General features: G+C 38.3%; 3 protein-coding genes across 3 annotated transcripts in view; 2 read left to right on the top strand and 1 right to left on the bottom strand.

Moving 5' to 3' along the window:
- The first annotated feature begins 694 nt into the window (after window positions 1–694).
- Window positions 695–8,198, top strand: clns1a (chloride channel, nucleotide-sensitive, 1A). Its single transcript, XM_037776258.1, has 8 exons — window positions 695–970; window positions 2,778–2,914; window positions 3,840–3,977; window positions 4,387–4,497; window positions 5,420–5,425; window positions 6,194–6,367; window positions 6,809–6,875; window positions 7,783–8,198. Coding segments are annotated over exons 1-8 (753 nt in total). The 5' UTR covers window positions 695–851; the 3' UTR covers window positions 7,784–8,198.
- A 1,356-nt stretch (window positions 8,199–9,554) lies between these two features.
- On the bottom strand, window positions 9,555–15,561 carry aqp11 (aquaporin 11). The gene is made up of 3 exons (XM_037775551.1): window positions 14,829–15,561; window positions 12,207–12,323; window positions 9,555–10,460 (listed from the first exon to the last, which is right to left on the bottom strand). Exons 1-3 carry the CDS (start codon window positions 15,424–15,426, stop codon window positions 10,360–10,362), a joined length of 816 nt encoding a protein of 271 aa, XP_037631479.1. The 5' UTR covers window positions 15,427–15,561; the 3' UTR covers window positions 9,555–10,359.
- Window positions 13,487–20,076, top strand: part of pak1 (p21 protein (Cdc42/Rac)-activated kinase 1) — an 86,285-nt gene continuing 79,695 nt past the window's right edge. Inside the window, 1 exon segment of the mRNA XM_037775550.1 lies at window positions 13,487–13,629. The gene's annotated coding sequence lies outside the window, so the exon portion shown is untranslated.

Raw genomic sequence — 20,076 nt, 5'->3', positions numbered from 1 at the left:
ATAATATGTAATATAAATCATATAAAGAAGAAAAACAATGATTTTAAAAATGTATTTCAAGATTTAAGATATTTATTGTTTATTATTTACTCCTGGTTAAATAAAGTACAATATTCAACACTTCGGATTTAGATAGATAGATATATAGATATATAGATAGATAGATAGATAGATAGATAGATAGATAGATAGATAGATAGATAGTAACTTTATTGATCCCGAGGGAAATTCAAGTTTCCAGCATCACAGTTCCATAGTGCAAAACATGTTAGGGGAAAAAGGCAGGAAAAACGTTAGTAATGCAAAGTACAAAAAAATTTACCAGATATAAAAATACAAGGAGATGAAGAAAACTGTTGAAAGTAAATATAGTGCAGAGTAACAGCTGTGATACACGACTAAATGCTAAAATGAAAAATGGAAACTAATGTTCATTATTAATGTATGTAATGTTGTAAATGCATGTAAACACAATAATAGCAAGTCAAACTTTAAGGTAAACCCATTAAAAACAGACAGGGGGTGTAGTTACACGATGTGACCACTGGAGGGCACCAAGCACTCTATGAGCGTCAAGTTAGACATATACATACATTTCCGGTAATGCGCGGTGACGTAGACACGCTCTGTACGTAATGATCACGTGATTTATTTATTTTTTTGACGCGTTGCTTCGATGCATCTTCTCGCGATATTTCAGCTGCAAAAAGCTCGACAGCGACCGTGAGGAGGAGTTCACATCACTGCTTCATCAACAGTCTGGTAACTGGTGTTGTTTGGAAGCTTCTGTGGCTCCAAACAGGTCACACAGCTTCTCGTCTTCTCATCCAGCGGGTCAGCAGACGTTACCGATGGTTCTCCTGAAAGACCTCCGTCCTCCCACCGAGGGAGTCCGGCATGAACAAGCCGAGACCACCGCGGTGCTGGACGGCCTGAAGCTCGGCTGCGGGACGCTCTACGTCACCGAGACGTGAGTCAACCACGTGGCCTCTGTTATTATCCCTTAAACCACCTGTCTCCTGGGTTATATTAATGTTAAATACAGACATAGTGTTCAATAATACTAATATATAGAAGGTGTTATAAAACATGATCGTCCACAACACGACCACTCCTCGTGCTAACCACTTCCGGAGCAGGCACTTTCAAAATAAAAATCATTCTTTTAGTTGGAAAAACAAATAAATAGAGAGTCAGATAGTACTGTAAAAGAAAATACTGCGTTACAAGTAAAAGTCCTGCACTGAAAATATCAGTAAAACTATTTAAGTAAAATCAGGAAAATGTACTTAACCTCTTAAGCCCCTATAGGGTGCTGGAAGGTCTGGTTCTCCTAGACAGACATACCCAAAATAAATCAAGAATAGCTCCACAACTAACAGGTCTATATGCATGATTTTGATCTCTATGGATAGGTAAGACCTCAGAGAATTCATCCCCAGTGTCAGTAACATTGTGACTTTTACTATGCCTGAGTAAATTGTGATGAACCAAAGGAAAAATGTACATTTTTATCCTCACCTTAAAATGTTTTCTACATTAGACAGTGGATAACACCATTATATTAATGATGCCATGCACAGAGATGCCACTGAATTCATTCAGCAATTCATTGACTACAACTGTGCCAAAGCAGATATAAATAACACAAAGCACATAGATTCTACAAAGGTTTTAGTCAGGATAGGACCAGGAGGACTCTCCATTTGGCACACTTGGATACCCAAAGTGTGCCAAATGGGTTTTCTTCCTCATGAAAGGGAATCTGGCTCTAAAATACTACTGATATCCACTACAGGAGGCTATGTGAACACAATGGAGCCTTTGGCCATGACATTTACCCTGTGCATCATCACATTCTACCATTGTGCATCATCACATACTACCATTGTGCATCATCACATACTACCATTGTGCACGGTATAAAATCAATAAAAAACAACTAAATTGTATAATTTTGACTCCAAATGGAGACATTTTATTATAATAATGAAATATGATCAAGTAAAACTTAGATAATAACAAATAAGATCAATAACTATAGAAATATGATAACAAAAAAGAATTAAAAGTAAAGTATGTACATTCAATATAAAGACGGTCAAAAATATTATAAAGTAAAAAATACAATTTCTCGTGCGTTGATTTTGTAACTAAAATATTGAAATCATTGCCAAACAAACATTGTTTGGACAAAATCCACTTGGAGAGTTTTTTAGTAGCGTTAAGGCCTCGTCTTTTAGAAACTATTTGGAGAAAAGACCACCACGGCATTTTGAGAAGTTTTTAAAGGCAGTGTTTTAACACACAGCTCAGCCAAACCCGGTACCGAGTCAGTCGGGTAAAAGAGGCTAAAGTAAGTAAACATAAAAGTAGACTACTCCCCCCAAAAAAAACTCAAAATTATTACAAATAATTAAAAGGAAACGCAGCAAATCTTCACCTTATTTTACAAGCTCTTTGTATGTTTTGAATTTAAAAATATTAATTTGTAAAGTAACTAAAGCTGCCAGATAAATGTGGTGCAGTAAAACGTACAGTATTTCCCTCTGAGATGTAGTGGAGTAGGAGTTTAAAGTTGCATGAAAACAAAATACTCTAGCCAATTACAAGTACCTCAAAATTGCACTGAAGCATTTGAGTGTTGTTCCACCACTGAATAAGAAGTCTTTATTTTAATATTGATCACTAAATTTATCCTAACGTACCTTACATTATGTGTTTGCACCCTTTATGAACCAACAACTATCAGCTTTGTGTGTGTTTTCTTTCCGCAGGCGCCTGTCATGGTTCGACGGCTCGGGAATGGGTTTCTGTCTGGAGTATCCCACCATCGGCCTGCACGCCATCTCCAGAGATGTCAGCGCTTACCCACAGGAGCACCTGTACGTCATGGTCAACGGCAAACTCTCGGGTGAGCGTGATGCAAAGTAAAAAAACCTTTTAACCTATTTTACCCGCCGAACCCGGCATCGGGGTTTGGCTGAGTTGTGTGTTAAAGCACTTCCTTTATAAACTTCATAAAATGCTATGGTGGTCTTTTGGTGGTCTTTTATCCAAATAGTTTCTAAAAGATGAGGCCTTAACGCTACTAAAACAACACTCCAAGCTTATTTTGTTCCAATATTTATGACCGTTTTTATATTGTATGTAAATACTTGACTTTGGATTATTTATCTTATTGTGTTGTTTCGTGTTGGGCTTGAGTTTGCCATGTTATGATTTGAGCATATTCTTTATGCTAAATGCAGTACCTGTGAGGGTTTCTGGACAATATTTGTCATTGTTTTGTGTTGTTAATTGCTTTCCAATAATAAATATATACTTACGTTTGCATAAAGCACCATATTCCTCCTGTTGATAAGAGTATTAAATACTTGACAAATCTCCCTTTACGGCACATTTTGAACAGATAAAAAATGATAAATATAAATTATAATATATATTTTAATGAACTGACAGCCCTACTTTTAGTGTCATCAAACAAAGGGAAATGCTCTCCCCTCGTCCTAAAATGGTGCTAAATCGATGCTAGAGTACTTCCTTGTTTATGAATGAAGCGGTACAGTTGAAGCAGCAGCGCTGTGTGTTTGTGTGACGGTCATCCCTGCAAACTCCACCCCAAAAGTTCCTGTACTTTCAGAAAGTATTACCCCCTGACCAGGGCTTTTTGGGGGAGTAAAAAGACCCCATAAAATGCCCCCAGATTTTGATTGAGACCCTGGTCTATGCAGTCGAAACGCAACGAGTTCCTCAAAAGGTTCCTAGTTCCTGCGGTCGAAAAAGATGCTTAGCTGCATTTGTGTCACTCATATGTTTTCCCCCCTCAATCCTCGCAGGCGACAATGAGGCTGAAATGGCAGAGAAAGCCGCTGATGATGAAGACGAAGACGCCAGCAATGACAGCAGCGGTGATGATGATGATGAAGAGGGAGCGATCACAGAGATTCGGTTTGTTCCCAGCGACAAGGTGGCATGTGAGTGATCGTACTGAGGATGAGGGTCAGACTGATTCTGGTCCTTTTACTGGGTCGTATTTTCATCAGATCAGTTTTGATAACATTTTAACGACGAGGTCGCAGCTCAACGAGTAAACCTCATGAGTGGTCAGACAGATTTTAAACAGCATTAACCATTATTATCAAAACCACAGATACTAAAATATTAACAAAGATAAATGTTAAAGTTAAAGTCCAATATTGACACCAGGTTAGAACTTAACTTTTCTTTCTGAAATATGAAATATCTGGAGTGTTTCTCTTACAGTAAACAAATATTATTCTGCTTTAAAAACTACAAAACCTAAAAGAAATGTTTTAGTTTCCTTTGATGCGTGCATATTTTTTATGCTGAAGGCCTCATTTGTGTGTGTGTGTTTTCCTGCAGTGGACTCCATGTTCTCAGCGATGTGTGAGTGCCAGGCGCTGCACCCCGACCCAGAGGACGACGACTCCGACAACGACTTCGAAGGAGAGGAGTACGACGTAGAGGAGGCCGGTGAGGAAGCACAAATACAAACACACAGTGAGCAACTGGTCAACGGTGTTAAAAGAAATTAGGGATGCACCGATACCACCTTTTTCAGACCGAGTACAAGTTCTTACATTTGGGTACTCGCCGATACCGAGTACCGATACGAGTACTTCTCTGTGCCAAAAGACCCTCGTTAACAGCCAGCTGGAGGGTGTGAGCGACACACGGCAGGCTGGGGAGTCCCGCATACGAGGCGGTGCGCCGCGACTGGCTCTAGGTCAGCTTGGAAAGGCTCGGGTAATCAGATGCCTCCCTGCCTCCCTGCTCGTACTCTAGCCTTGGTTTGCACCAGCCTGAACTCAAAGCGCGTCGCCGCCACACGTTTCCTGGAGAATGGAAGAGAGAACTCAGCCCTGCAGTAGCTCTGCCGCGGTTACTTGTCATGAGGTAGCGTTGTTGCGTTGAAGTCCTCTCTCCGCTCTGTGTCTGTGAAGTAGTTACGATGCGGCGGTGCTCGTGCATGTGTGTGTGGGGGTGCGTTGCCTTGGAAGGAGCCCCGAGGGGAGGGGGGGGGTTTAGACGGAGCTCCTTAGGCGATGCTACTTTCAAATCATGCTAGCTTTCCAACATCATCGACCCTACCTTTGAGTCAGTAACACATTCTCAGCCTAGCTGACCAAACGCATAGTTCAAGGTATGCTTAATTCTCTCTCTACAGCCAGGAGAAATAATAAAGTTATGACTAAAACATTGACTAAATTTATTAAGACTGAGTTCCACTGACTAAATGGTGATTAAAACAAAACATAAAAAGACTAAAATGTGACTTTAAACCAACTAAGCAACTAAAACTACATTTAAAATTCTTGTCAAAATGAACACTGAACAGATGTTTGAGTTGTGTCTCTTCTTTCCTTCTTTCTCTCTTCCCTTTTACATTTTGGAGAAGCAGGTTTTCACCTGACAGAATAATATAACACGCTGTGGACTGAATATAATTAATATAAAATGTTTTCCTTCTGTCTCCTGTTTGTCTCCCTGGTTGTCCGGATTCTTTGGTTGCAGAAGCAGGTAAGACATCCAGCATTCATCACTTCTGTTGGGAATCAAAACGCTCAAAAGTGTGGAAAGTTGGCGCTGAATGTTTTTTCAGATCCTTAGTTTTTAGGTGAAAAAAAATACTTTTACTATTTTGCCAGATGCAAAGCCCAAAAATAGTTTGTCTACTTTTATATGTAGTTACTGTATATCACTAATTTTTTTTTATCTTTATCTGGCTTTTTTGACTTTTGTTTTATTGATACTGTGATTTTAAATTGTAGAATATAAATAGAATATTCTGTAACTCTTTACTTTAACCCGCCTATTTAATGTTTATGAGCAGTATATAAACATTTAATAAATGCTACATTATAATGGAGGTAATATAGTAATGCAGAAACCTACGTCAGTCTCACATTGATAAAACCTTTAGAAGGGCTTTAAGGGAAAATAGCATTTTGATACTAAAACATACATACGTCGACAAAAAATTTGAATGTTTGGATTTGACTACATAAGGAACACCACGGTGAAGCTACAGAATGATATAAAAACCTAAAAAAAACAATGGACCTGCCTCTTAATAATAGTGCTTTATCAATGCTAAATCACTGTATTCTTCTATACCAAGCACATTGCTGCTGTTAAAGCTGTTCTGTTTCTCTGCTCCACCACCCAGAGCACGGCCACGCTGACATCCCGACCTTCTACACCTGTGATGAGGGTCTGTCGGCGCTCACGCAGGAGGGCCAGGCCACACTGGAGAGGCTGGAGGGGATGTTAGCCCAGTCCGTCGCTCAGCAGTACCACATGGCCGGCGTCCGAACCGAAGAAACCAACCCCGAATTTGAAGGTTTGATTCAAACACGCACACACACACACACACACACACACACACACACACACACACACACACAGCAGCTAAAGATAAAATCATATTGATAATTAGGGCTGTCCTCGACCAAAGAAATTCGTTGATTTATTTTAGTTTCTCCACAAGGAATCACCACTTTAATCTTGTGTTTACCAGAGATATAGTCTCAGAGCATTTCTAATTAGTTTGAAGATTAATAAGGATTTTCTCACAGTGAAACTATAACTTATAGTTATGATAGTTGTACTACAAACAATGTAGACGAGGGCTATTCAGACATATTCATATCCATAAGTAGCCACAAGGGGGCATCATCCTTCCTCTCCAGTCAATCACCTGCCGGTAAACTAAAGATCGGTGCATCTCTAGTTCTGTTTATGGGATTGTTGTTAAGTTGAGTGTGTTTGTCGTTGTTGACAGATGGTATGGAGGTGGATGCAGCAGCGATGGAGGCCGGTCAGTTTGAGGACGCAGACGTCGAGCACTGGTAACAACAACCGTGACACTTAACGTGAAATAAAAAAATTTGACTAGCAGAAACATAATAAACTCAATGATGATACAACCTCAAAAACATCTTTGTCAATAAAGGGGAGAAACCCTATGTGAATAAGGTAAACTTTTAAACTAGTAGTTATCACCATGAAACTTCCTCGGTTCATTACTTACATTAGGACAGTTATTTTTTGTAGTTTTGAAATGAAATGAAATCTGAACATTGGATGAAGCCAGGTTCAAAATTGTTGTTTAATTTTGTTGACGTATTAGTTAAAGGATATCTCTTTATCACTCCATAAATCAGAAAATAATGTCAAAAACCATTAAAAAAAAAATCAATAATCGCCATGTTTTTAGGAATAAAATGTTGTATAAATCAGGCTATGAATGATTTATGAACAAACCCCTCTATAATAACCTTCAGAATATAAAGAGGAATGAAACTGGAAATTTTGGTGTATGGAAGTGCTGCTGAAGTGGAGATTTCTGGCTCAGAGTATGAGAAAAAAAACAATTTTGAGAAAACGGCCTTTAAAGATATTGATTGTAAAATCCACTACAGGTGAATAGGGTAAAAAAGTTTAACTTATAGTTAACACCATGAAACTTCCCCAGTTAATTACTTACATTATGACAGTTATTTTTTGTATTACACGTTTTAAGAAATGTTATGTTTAAATATGCAAATGAGGCTTTATCTAATGCAAATTTATGGTGAATTTAGGAGAAATCTACAGACGCAAATAGACAAAGTAGTAAAATAAACACCTAAATGTGTATTTTGGATGTTTTCTTTCCACTAGTCTGACAGAAGACGTCGTTATGGAAGCAAAATAGCCCAAAATCTGACCAGTAGTAGTCTGGTTCATTCATGTGTTATCTGATTGTTTCTGTAGATGGAAGTCATCTCAGCGGCCAATGAAAGCACCAGTGTTGCATCATGGGATTGGAGGAGAGGACAGCAGCACTTGTTTAAAGACTCAAAGCTCTTACTCGTACTCTCTCTTGTCAAACAAAGCTTTTCCCATGTAAGTCATCTCACTAGTCTTTCGTAGCTTCCTACAAGTTCTCTTGTTGCATTGTGTTGTTGTTTTTTCTGCTCACCTTCATCTCTTCTAATTTTGTCATTTAAGTCATATGAATAAAGTCAGCTACTGTAGACTATTGAGATGCAGTCCAAGATCCTATCGTTGACTGTAAAAACAAAAGTTTCTGTTTTGTACCTAACGAGCAATTTAATATCTGATTTTCCTGGTGCCGAAAATTAATGTCTTTGTATGAAATTGTCAATAAATGCATAGTTTTTGTATGAGTTTTTGTTTTTGTTTCAATTTTTTATAATTAACATGAGGTTTAAAAGCTCCCCTACACATTGTTTGTAATCTTAATATAATATAAGGGGGGTCGTAAACCTAAAGTTTTGGTTTTACAGCGCATTGTTTATGTTTTGAAACTGAACTGCAATCACATTTAAAACCTTACCAGTGAGCTGGGAGGACATCTGGAGATTTGAATGATACCTTCTGAGAACCTTTTTAAAAGGTCAACTCACACAAAGAAAACATTTCCTCACCTCTAATGGTAACTATTCATGCAAATAGTTATGATTTTATTTGCCTGGGTCTTCAAATATTTGTCTCTCAGACTTCTGCCTCCACTATAATACAATGTGACCACTATTTCATTTGTGGCACTCGCAGTATTGAAAAATTCAATATCTCTTGTCAGAAACCGTGTCCCCGATCATCACAACAATCATCAAAACAGTTTTCATTGGTACTACCTTTTCTTTATAGAAGTAATACCTGTGAAAATTATAAAAACTTTTACAGAATAAATGTATATCCATCATTTCCTTATGTTTGACATATCCCCTTTATTTGTCCCCTTAGCTTCTTCATGTTTTTTGTGTCTTTTCTTTGCTCCAAATGCGTTGATGATTCTATTGTGTTTTATGCTGCAGGAGTATTGGGTTTAATATGGAGGACGGAACCTGCCCAAATCAAAAATAAATAATTAAGCGTGTTATTAAATGTAGCAAAAATAATATTAAAAAGAAATGCAGCTATTAATTAATTGATAAAATGTGACATAAATTGATATTTTTAAAAAACAAATACATAATTTAATAAGTTTGGGGAAATAAATATGGGGTGAAATGCAAGGAAAATTGTGCAGAAATATATAAACAAATGCATAAATACATATATACATCGTAAAATAAATAAAATATAAATGCAAAAATAAATCAATAGATTCCAGGCAAAATAAATATTAAAAATGCAGAAATAAATAAATACATTTTCAAATTAATAAAAAAATAAATACATAAGTAAATAAAAGGGAAAATTAAACAGAAAAGTAAATAACTAAGGGAATTAATACAAAGATAAATAAATAAAGAATCAAATTAATTCAGATTATCAATTTATGTCCCATTTTATCAATTACTTAATGGCTCGATTTATTTTAATATTATTTTTGCTAGATTTATTTATTTATTTATAGAGTCATTTATTTATTGATTGATTGATTTTGGATTTTGGCAGGTTCTGTCCTCCATATATCTATCTATATATAATCATTTCAGCCCTTCTAGGCACCATTTAGACAAAAAAGAAATTAACCAATCAATCAATGTTATTTCAAAATGGGCTCCAACAAAACAGTAATTTCACAGTTTAATCTGCCGTTTTTTTTTTTACAGAGAATTCAAAGGCACCAATTATATCTGTGCAGAGACTAACAGACCTGTGCATAGTACAATCCTACACTGCTTGGCTCTGGAATCTCACATTAAGTAGAAACATGAATTATACGGACATAATTTCTCTGTTAAGAAAAGTGTTGTACAAATAAAGTTTATTGTCATTAGCATATTATTATCATCATCATTATAAATGTTTCAGTTGATTAGTGAATTAGCTTAAGTAGATTGTTCAATTACAGAAAAAAAACATGGCAACTTATTGCAACTACAATATTTGTTTTGACTTGACATTGACATGCTGTCATCTGCTCTAAAAGTCATGCAAGTACTACAAGGCAAACCTTCTTTTGTTAGTTATAATCATTGGCGACAGATATTTGACGTTTCCAATGTATCGTTTGTAGAGGTGATATTCGCTCTAAAAACAACTAAAGTGTTGAAAGGTTTTAAATCAGATGAGTGTAAACTGAAAGGAACTAAAGCATAGCAATGATTCTTGACCATCCACCTCGTAAAGTAAAAACTTGGTCCCACATTGTCTTGTTTATGAGATCTATCTTAGAAAAAAACACTAAAATTAGTTTCCTGTTCTAAGATGTGCTCTTGAGGTCTTGAAGTATTTAAAAAAAAAAAAAAAAAGTGCATATCAGTGCTGTTCTTCTTTTTTCTAACTTGTGGTGACTGAAATCAGCAGTTAACAGTCTGTCAGTGACAACATCCCCACATGTGCTCTGGGTCTGAAACGCTGCCCGCCTGGCGATGCTCATGTCCTCTTTTTGGTCTCCAGGGGGAGATCAAGGGACGGTGATTTCCTCAACAGCAGAGGGACGAGTTTATCAAACAGCAGCACTGAGCTCATCATACCTAGACCAACAGAAAGAAGTGATGAAGAAGACCAACAAGTGCATTTTAATATTTAGAGAAGATTCAGTTTGCTTTAAAGAACAAACTCAATTTTATAGAATGTGGCAGATTTTAAAGAACATTGTAGTCAAGACAATTTTCAGATTTGTAATATTTCTAAATATCATAAATGTGAAAGAATGTGAATGAGTGACGTTATACATGGAAGTACATTTACTCAAATACTATACTTAAATCCAACTTTACTGGTAATGTATTTGAGCATTTTTATGCTACTACATCTCAGAGGGAAATACTGCAATTTTTTCTCCACAACATTTATTTCACAGCTTTAGTTACTTTGCAGATTTAGATATTAATACAAAATATAAATCACCTAATATATTATGATGTATTATTATATATTAAACCACCCAGCAGTATATAAAGTCATTAAAATGAGCTCCACCTTTACCAGCTGCAACATAAAGTGATGAACATATTAATGCATCAATAATTATAATACAATAATACAATATATATTATTCTGAAATGGGCCATTGTGCAAAATGAGCACTTTTGGTACTTTAAGTATATTTTGATGCTGATACTTTTATACTTTTGCGAAAGTAAACCAGGACTATTACTTGTAACAGAGTGTTCTTACATTGTAGTATTGCTACTTTTACTCAAGTAAAAGATGTCCTTATGTCTTCCACCAGTGGTTATGTGTATATGAACTTTACTGCTCAATAAAATAGGTTTAAAACGCGCAGTATGTCGCTCTGATATGTAGTGGAGTATTAAGTATTATGTTACTTAAAATAATTCAATTCAATTCAATTCAATTGAATTTATTTTTATATAGCATCAAATCATAACAGAAGTTATCTCGAGACACTTTATATATAGAGCAGGTCTAAGACCGTACACCATGGTTTGTGTAATAATAATACAAATATTATTATTATTATTATAGGGAAATATTTATATTTATAAATGTAATTAAAAAGAGAATAGTCTGAACTTAGAGTTTTGTATTATTAAACATTATTAAATATTTGCTTAACCTTCTGTTAGCTTACATAAAGTCGATGTCATGTCAGTTGTCTTCTGGTGTTTTACCTCCAAATCATCAGATTGTTTTTTTATAGCATGTAGGCCTTTTTTTTAGGAAACTGAAATTCATTATTTTTAAAGACTTTTTAAGACTTGCAGATACCCTGATATCTGTTATGGAGGACGTAATCTGCCAAAATAAATAAATAAATGACTCGATAAATATATAAATATGTCATCAAATGTATCAAAAATAATATTGAAAATAAATTTAGCCATTCATTAATTGATAAAATGTGACATAAATGGATATTTTTAAAAAAGAAAACATAAATAAATAAGTTTGTGGAAATAAATAATGGGTGAAATGCAAAGGGAAAAGATCATGAATAAATAAATAAATAAATGCATAGATACATATATACAATGCAAAATAATTATAAGATAAATAAAAAATAAATGAAAAAATAAACAAATTTAGAAATTAATAAAAATAAATACATAAATAAAAGGGAAAATTAAACAGAAGAGTAAATAACTAAGGGAATTGAGACAAAGATAAATAAATAAAAAAGCAAATTAAAACAGAAATATCAATTTCTGTCACATTTTTATCAATTAATTGAATTTATTTTTAATACATTTATTGACATATTTATTTACTTATTGAGTCATTTATTTATTTTGGATTTTGGCAGTGGGTCTTACCCAGCAGCGGGCTCAGCCAGTAGACCAGGCAGTACTCCAGGAAGGAGTTTCCACTGCAGGGGAACTGTGTGGAGAAGGCCAACGCTGGGTTAAACACTGCTCCAGTCACCCTGCCACCTGGACACACACAAACACACATTCAGGTGTTTTTACCAAAACTGCAGCCACTGTTCATTTGTTTACAACTCCTAAACAAACAAGTTGAACATGCTCTTAAATTCTTGGTAGATGGAGATTAATGTTTTATGTTCACCAAGTTCAAACAGCTGTGAAATGTAATAAGAGGACATGAGACTACTATTAATAATATCACAGTCATTCTGTACAGGTTTTTGCTTATGAAGTGTGTTCACTTTGAAAAAGCCACAAAGGTGTCAGTATGCTTAGGCTGGTACATTTGGTTTCCTGTTAGTGCAAAACAGGAAATTACATTAATTTCTGGTATAGTAGGTGCAAAGTGTATGCTTAGTAGGCCTATGTATTATATATTTGTGCGGTTGTAGCTCAGTGGGTAGAGCGGGTCGTCTCTAAAGATGGGTTAAATGCAAAGGTCATGTGTACCTGTATGTATACGACAAATCTAATACAGTTTAAGTTATTGTATGTAACGATCAGTTAGTCTTCAGATGGTTGTGGAGTTCTGAGAGGGAAGATAGATATCTGTGAGATTCAACAGTGTCATTACAAGGTGTTGCACATCAGGCTCTCCTCTCTGAGACACATGGGAGACACAGGCCAATCATATTTATGTCGGTACAAAACGGAATATGCCGCTGCAGAGAGTTAAATGCTGTGAATTAATAAATGTAGATCAGACAGACTGTATGTATACCTGCCTCTGCAGACTCGTGCCAATATTGGAATTTACAGTAAAACTATCAGGTGTCTACATAAAAACACACATTGTCATTTCAGACTATCCAAAGATAGATTATAGTGAGAAAATACGACGTTTATCATATCTATCTTCCACAATGATAACCAGTTAATGTTTCAAAGATTTTATGCTGAATAATAATTAATATGCCATACCTATGCCTAGTTAATGTTCCCCGAAGTGGAGTTTTATTAATATGTGATCGTGTTTTATTATTAAACATGCCAAAAATAATAATACAAGTATAATTTGAAGATGCTGCTGGTGTGTCTGTTCACCTGTCTGTCTGAAGGTGCAGGTCATGACCCGCCCTACTCTGCCTCTGATTGGCTAGTAGCCTACTCGTTCCCTTATTGGTTAGGTTTAAGCCAATCAGAGGCAGAGTAGGACGGAAGTGAATCGCACCTGGGTCAGAACAAAAAATCAACAACAATGCAACTAAATGAAGGACAGGTTATCATTATTGTAGCTTAACTCGGTAGGCTGAATGGACTGGTTATATTATGCTTTGAGAATGCAGATTGAGGAGGACTGCGGTGCAGACAGGTGAGTACAACAACAAACTCACTGAACTCATCTCCTGCAGTCTCTCCTTTGCGTGCGTGTTTGTGGGCTGCATCATCTGTGGAGTTTATATTGTTGTTTTATAGGCCTACATCTCTATGTTTTTGCCATGGTGATCTTTAATTCTGCTGTTGATTATATAAGAAGCGTCAGGTTATTTAATTCATGTGGCTTAATATTGCTTGTTGCGCCCGTCCATATAGGCCTATACGTGCCCATATACATTTATTTATTATCGGTCATTTTTGTTTGAGTTAGGGTGAATTATCCTAATATGGGACATTTTAGCACCACTCCGAAATCCCCAGGATGTGTTCTAATCTAATACAAAAAAAAATAAAATGCAGATATCACACTCATAAAAGAAATGATGGACATATCATTACTCTAATGCCAAGTTTTCTCAGACAAATTTGGATTTTCTAATGTGGGACAGTCATGTCGGCGATGTGGGACACTGAAAGGTCTGTCAAAAGGCCTAAATCACCTTAATTAATGTAGGAAACACTCAGCCTGGAGTTGCTGTCACTTTCAGTCATTTATCGCCAAATGTGTAAGTCCGACTGATTCCATAGCTACATGACTGCGACTAGCACAACATTTCCAACATTTCTGTGAAGAAATTATGTATGAAAAGTGAAAATTGTCGAAATGGGAGCGAGTTTAAAATATTTTTTTAATGAGATTTTAAAGCTGCTCCACACTCTAACTCTGATGGCCTCACACTAAGGAGCGCAATACACACTAATGTAAAAGTCTGAGAAGGGCACTTTTACCAAGCTCCAAACAAGGTTAAATATTTCAAAAAGTACAAATGGGATATTAAAACTTGAATAATAGCCAAAGTCTACAGAAGATGTGGAACATTTCACAGTTTGAATGGAGTTTCTAGGTGAAAGTATGAATGAGCAGTGAAGAGTTGAAAATGCTTGAAAATGTTTAAATTTTCTTCCATTCATTTCAATGGAGAATTTTTGATGAATTATGGTTAATAATTCTGAAAATATGAAAGTTAGCAATGAGAAAAGTAATAGCGCACCATTCATAATTGAGCTGCACGTTTTGATGTTTGAAATGAGTTTCTATGTTGAAAAATGTGGAACGAGTAGCGTTGCAAAAAAAGGGTGAGGAAAAATAATAATAATACATTTTTTTATAGTAGAATAGAGTCAGCGTCATACCTGAGTAAACAGCTGTTGCGATGACCGCAGCTACCAGGTGCACGCGGTATTTCTCCTCCACCGAGCGCGTGTGCATTATAGCTGTCTGAACCGCAAAAGCGCACGCGAGCTCCACAGCAGCGGCCTCGTGCAGTGGAGCGTGAATGGAGCTGATGCACCGGTAACCGAGCAGCTTGTGCCGCACGTGCAGTCCCGACAACCCGACACCCCAGATTACCTGTACCGCGGCTCGCGCAGCGGCGGCCGCAGCAAACTGGCACGCGATCCTCCGCAGGGCGCATCTGCAGGTGAACCTCGCGTGGTACGCGTGCTCGAGCGCAAAAGAGGGGTTTCCGGTGGCCCCGCTGAAGGTGAGCGCGTGCACCACGGACGCCAGGTATGTCAAGGTGAGCGCGAGGCGAGGCTCGATCCCGCCCACCTCAGACAGCAGCTTGAGCTCGTGCGTGCAGCAGCACAGCTGGAAGGTAGACACGAGCTCCACCGCATATACAGAGAGCCCGGTGTCCGCGAGGGCCCTGCTCATCACCCTGCGGGTCGCGTGGCTCAGCAAGACGATCCCCGCGAGCACCGACAGAGACACCGACACGTCTGCAGGCATGTTGGCGGCTGGTCTGCGCTCTCTGTCCGGGGACTGTCTCTGGTCTCTGGTTTCTGGTTTGTGGACTCTGGTCTCTGGTCTCTGGTCTCTGGACTCTGGTCTCTGGTCTCTGGTCTCTGGACTCTGGTCTCTGGACTCTGGTCTCTGGTCTCTGGTCTCTGGTCTCCGGACTCCGGTCTCCGGTCTCTGGATTCTGGACTCTGGACTCTGGTCTCTGGTCTCTGGTCTCTGGTCTCTGGACTCTGGTTTCTGGACTCTGGTTTCTGGTCTCTGGGTCTCTGGTCTCTGGATCTCTGGTCTCTGGTCTCTGGTCTCTGGTCTCTGATCTGGTCTCTGGTCTCTGGTCTCTGGTCTCTGGATCTCTGGTCTCTGGTCTCTGGTCTCTGGTTTCTGGTTTCTGGACTCTGGACTATGGTCTCTGGTCTCTGGTCTCTGGTCTCTGGATCTCTGGTCTCTGGTCTCTGGACTCTGGTCTCTGGATTCTGGTTTCTGGTCTCTGGTCTCTGGTCTGTGGTCTCTGGTCTCTGGTCTCTGGACTCTGGTCTCTGGATCTCTGGTCTCTGGGTCTCTGGTCTCTGTATCTCTGGTCTCTGGAGCTCTGGTCTCTGGTCTCTGGTCTCTGGATCTCTGGTCTCTGGTCTCTGGTCTCTGGTCCCTGGTTCCCTGGATCTCTGGTCTCTGGTCTCTGGTCTCTGGGTCTCTGGTCCCTGGATCTCTGGTCTTTCGCTCTATTGCTGGATCTCTCTTCCTCTGGCCGATGGAAGCCTCTGCTGCTGCTGCTGCTGCTGCTGCTGCTGCTGCTGCTGCTGCTGCTGCTGCTGCTCTATCCTGGAGGATGCGCTGTTCAACCGGGAGCAAATGAGCTGCAGTCACGGTAGATCACATGGTGCGGAAGAGAGGAAGTGAGCAGTTTTCCTCCTCCTCTCCCTTTAACCCTCTTCTCTTTTCACATCAGAGAGAGAGGGAGAGAGGGAGAGAGAGAGACAGAGAGAGAGAGGGAGAAAGAGAGAGAAAGAGAAAGAGAGAGAGAGCGAGAGACCCCCTCCTCCCACCTCTTACTCTCTGAATTCTTGTCCTTCTCTACCAAACCGCTTGTCTTCCCTTGTCATCTCATCTCTCTCTGCATGTCCTCTAAATCTTCACCTGGTTTACATTTGACTCCCACTGCAGATTTAGCCCATGCAAAGCCCACAACATGTTTCCATGACCAAATGGATATTAAATTACACTATTCAGATAAAATAAAAGTTTGGGAGCTATAATCCAGTTGACTGATATCCTCTACTCTTTCCTCTACTGAATCTGCACCTGGCCTGAATATTAGGATTGTATGTGTGCACACACTTTCCTGTAACCTTTATTTAGTGAAATTAGAAAACTGTATTTCTTATAGCCTACACAAGTATCCTGTATACAAATAAATATAAAAACAGCATGGAGTAATACTGAGTAATGAAATATAGTAACAGATAAAAATGATATTTGTCTATGGAAGCAAATAAGAGACATAAGTATTTGAAATATTTAACTTTGAAAACCATTTATCTGAATTTATTTGTTCTGAATTCAACTCTTTGAAATTAAAATGTAAAATTTCTTGACTTTGATGAGCCCAACAGCGGGCTGGTGGCCCGCTGTTGGGCTCATTTTCTGTAACCAGTGTAGCATGAAAGTAGTAGAGTAGTAGTAACATTTCACATACCAGAGATATGTTGCTGATAATAATTCAAATGTGAAATCACAATCAAAACAGTAAAAACTGGGAACCAAATTTTATCGTTTATTTGAAACCTTTATTATAGAGACAATTGATTATTGATTGATATAGACCAAGGTATAATAACAATTATAAGGCACTGACAACACTGCAAGATATAACAATTATAAATGCATAAAAGGCAACTCAAATTCCTTCACATATGATTGAAAATCACATAATCATTTGATTTAAAATAAAACATCAGTACAATAGCAAGATACAAAATAAGTGAATCAAAACAGCTCAGGTGAAAGCAATGATAACAGATTAATTACTGAAATGTTAAAAAAAAGTGTTAAAAATGATATCACAAAACAGACCAGTCCCCTCCTATGGGTCAGGGTGCAGCTCAAAGCAGTGATCCCTATAATCACATGTATCCACAACGAAACCAAGAAAAACAAGCAAACATAACTATATATACAATATATATAATATTTTGTTTTATAAAAAACTAAGGGGACATCTGCACCCTGTCATGATCATGATCAATGGTTGACTTCTAATCTTCAAACCTTTATTATTATTATTATTATTATTATCATGGAGTATTTATATCTTTAGGTATTTATCTTATTTCCCATCTTTTATGTGATATCTTGAGCTTTGTTATAATGATATTGTTATTTCACTTAGCAATAATAATTAATAATAATAATATCACATACACAGAGTTTATGTCGTTTTTTGTTAGTTGTTTCTGTAATCTCTCTTTGTCTCTCTCTTTTTCTTTTTTTATGTTCCAGTTCAAATGTTTTATTTGGCTGAATGTCTAACATCCATTATTTTAAAATCAAGTATATAACACACTGTATTAAAGCCAATGAGAAATGAGTGAAGTGAAATGAACATCTGCATATTAACTCTCTGTCTCAGCTGAAAGCTGCTCTCCTCTCCTGGTCCTCTGGTTCACAGTGACTACAACAACACAGAGCATCACCAGCAGAACACTGAGCACTGAGCATATCACTATGTAGAAGGTGGAGGGAAACCCAGAGGGCTCTCTGTACTTTAGAAGAGTTTTGGTTGTTGACACACACTGATTATCTGGGTCAATACCTGCACACCAATACTCTCCTGTGTCTTCCAGTGAGACATTAGAGATAACCAGAGTTGTGTTATTATAATACCAGCTCACTCTGCTCATCATGCTCAGATCAGTTCCTGTATTAAAGATTCTTCCGTCTGTTTGGTTCGACTTGATGAACCAAATGTGTCCATTACTCTCTCCCAAATCTCTACATCTGAGAGTGATTTCTTCTCCCTCTGAGAAGAGCTCTACAGCAGGTGGGCCAAATTTGGGGCACACCAACAGCACATAGAGTGGCTGTCTTTCAGAGGTTTCAAAGAAGTACAGACCTGTGTGATTTAACATTAACGATGAAAACACCAGCGAGTTGTTTTGGTCCACCTCTTGTTCCACTAAAGTTATCCTGGGGTCGTATTGTCCTTCGTCAGCGTTGACGAACATTATCTTCATCCAATGTGGGGGCTGGTCATCAATGAAATAAGTGACAGTGCACGGCAGCACAGCCGTCTCCTCCACTGAGCCGTAGATTATAGAAAAGAAGTAATACCGTACAGGGTGACTGCTGACACACTGCTGTTGGTTCATCACCAGACAGATGTATATTGTGTAGATTGTTGTTCTGTAGTCAGATACACGAAGAGTTGATGTGTTTCTCACCACTTGGTATCTTCCTTTAACATTGTCCATCACTGATGTCGTATTGTCCCCAAACACTTTTGTCCATATTTCTTGCCCATATCTAAACTCATGCTTGAGCCACTGGATATCCAGATTGTCAGCCGCTCCCTTACATGGCAGGTCCACTGATCCTCCAGTACCCGCATCAATAGGTATTCTCACATCTTTTGAACTACAAATAATAATACTGATGTTTTTCTCAGATGTCACTTTGCCCTTGGTCCAACACTCCTCTTGGTACGTGCCGGAGTCTGAGTGGGTCAGGTTGTAGATCGTGTAATTAGAAATATTCTCCCAGCTGCCAACTGAAAGTCGTCCTTTCAGGTCTTTAGGTACTGTGGAGTTCTGGGACCAGAGGTCAGAGGTGTTCCACAGGACAATCTTCTCCTCACCAACAAATCTGGAGATCAGGCAGGAGGAGTTGGCCTCCTTGGGGAACTCGAAGGTGTAAGAGTCCCTTTCCTCTTGGATGATGATGAGTTCCTCTGCATGAATGTTGTTGATGAGCGCAAACAGCAGGAAGGAGAGCTCTGCGAATACAGCCATTCTGCTCGGAGGTCTGCTTGTGAGTGTTGAGCAAACACCGACACAACTCACCTCATATGCTCCGTGTCAACCCTCATCAGCAGCATCTTATTTGTGATTGGATGAACATGACTTCTTCATCATTGGAAACTCTGTGTGATGGGAGAGAGAAGAGCATAAATAAGTATAATAAATATTTAAACAATCTATAAGTGCGTTGTCTCTAGTATTGGAGATGTCTGACCCACCACACTCAAGGAGAATGTGCTCTGTCTCCTCATTTATAATGCAGGCCATGGAGCCGCTGTCTAAAAGTCCACAAAACTGTCTGCCTGCTTTCTCAACTGTTGTATAAAAAAGACTGTAACTGTCCATTAAATGCTGTGTTCTTTGAAATATCCCTTTTTCCTCTCCTTCTTGTTCACAAAAGTAACGGTACACTGACTGAAGATCATCTGCATCTGAACTGCTGGGGTTATAATCATTGCCCACACTATCCCCCTCTGAATGTGGACTGGCTAGTTTTCCGTCTGAGTAGGGCTGGCATGTGCAGGAGTGGGAGAGGCACTGATATTGTGCTGGCGTCTGGGGCAACCTTTGATACTGTGGTCTTTTGAATAGCTTGAGAAGCACAGGCGGTCACGAACACAGTGTGTTT

Source organism: Sebastes umbrosus, chromosome 7, assembly GCF_015220745.1.
Source record: "Sebastes umbrosus isolate fSebUmb1 chromosome 7, fSebUmb1.pri, whole genome shotgun sequence".
In the NCBI taxonomy this organism is placed as follows: domain Eukaryota; kingdom Metazoa; phylum Chordata; class Actinopteri; order Perciformes; family Sebastidae; genus Sebastes; species Sebastes umbrosus.
The sequence above is the reverse complement of the archived record's forward strand: the minus strand, read 5'-3'. Positions and strand labels throughout refer to the sequence as shown.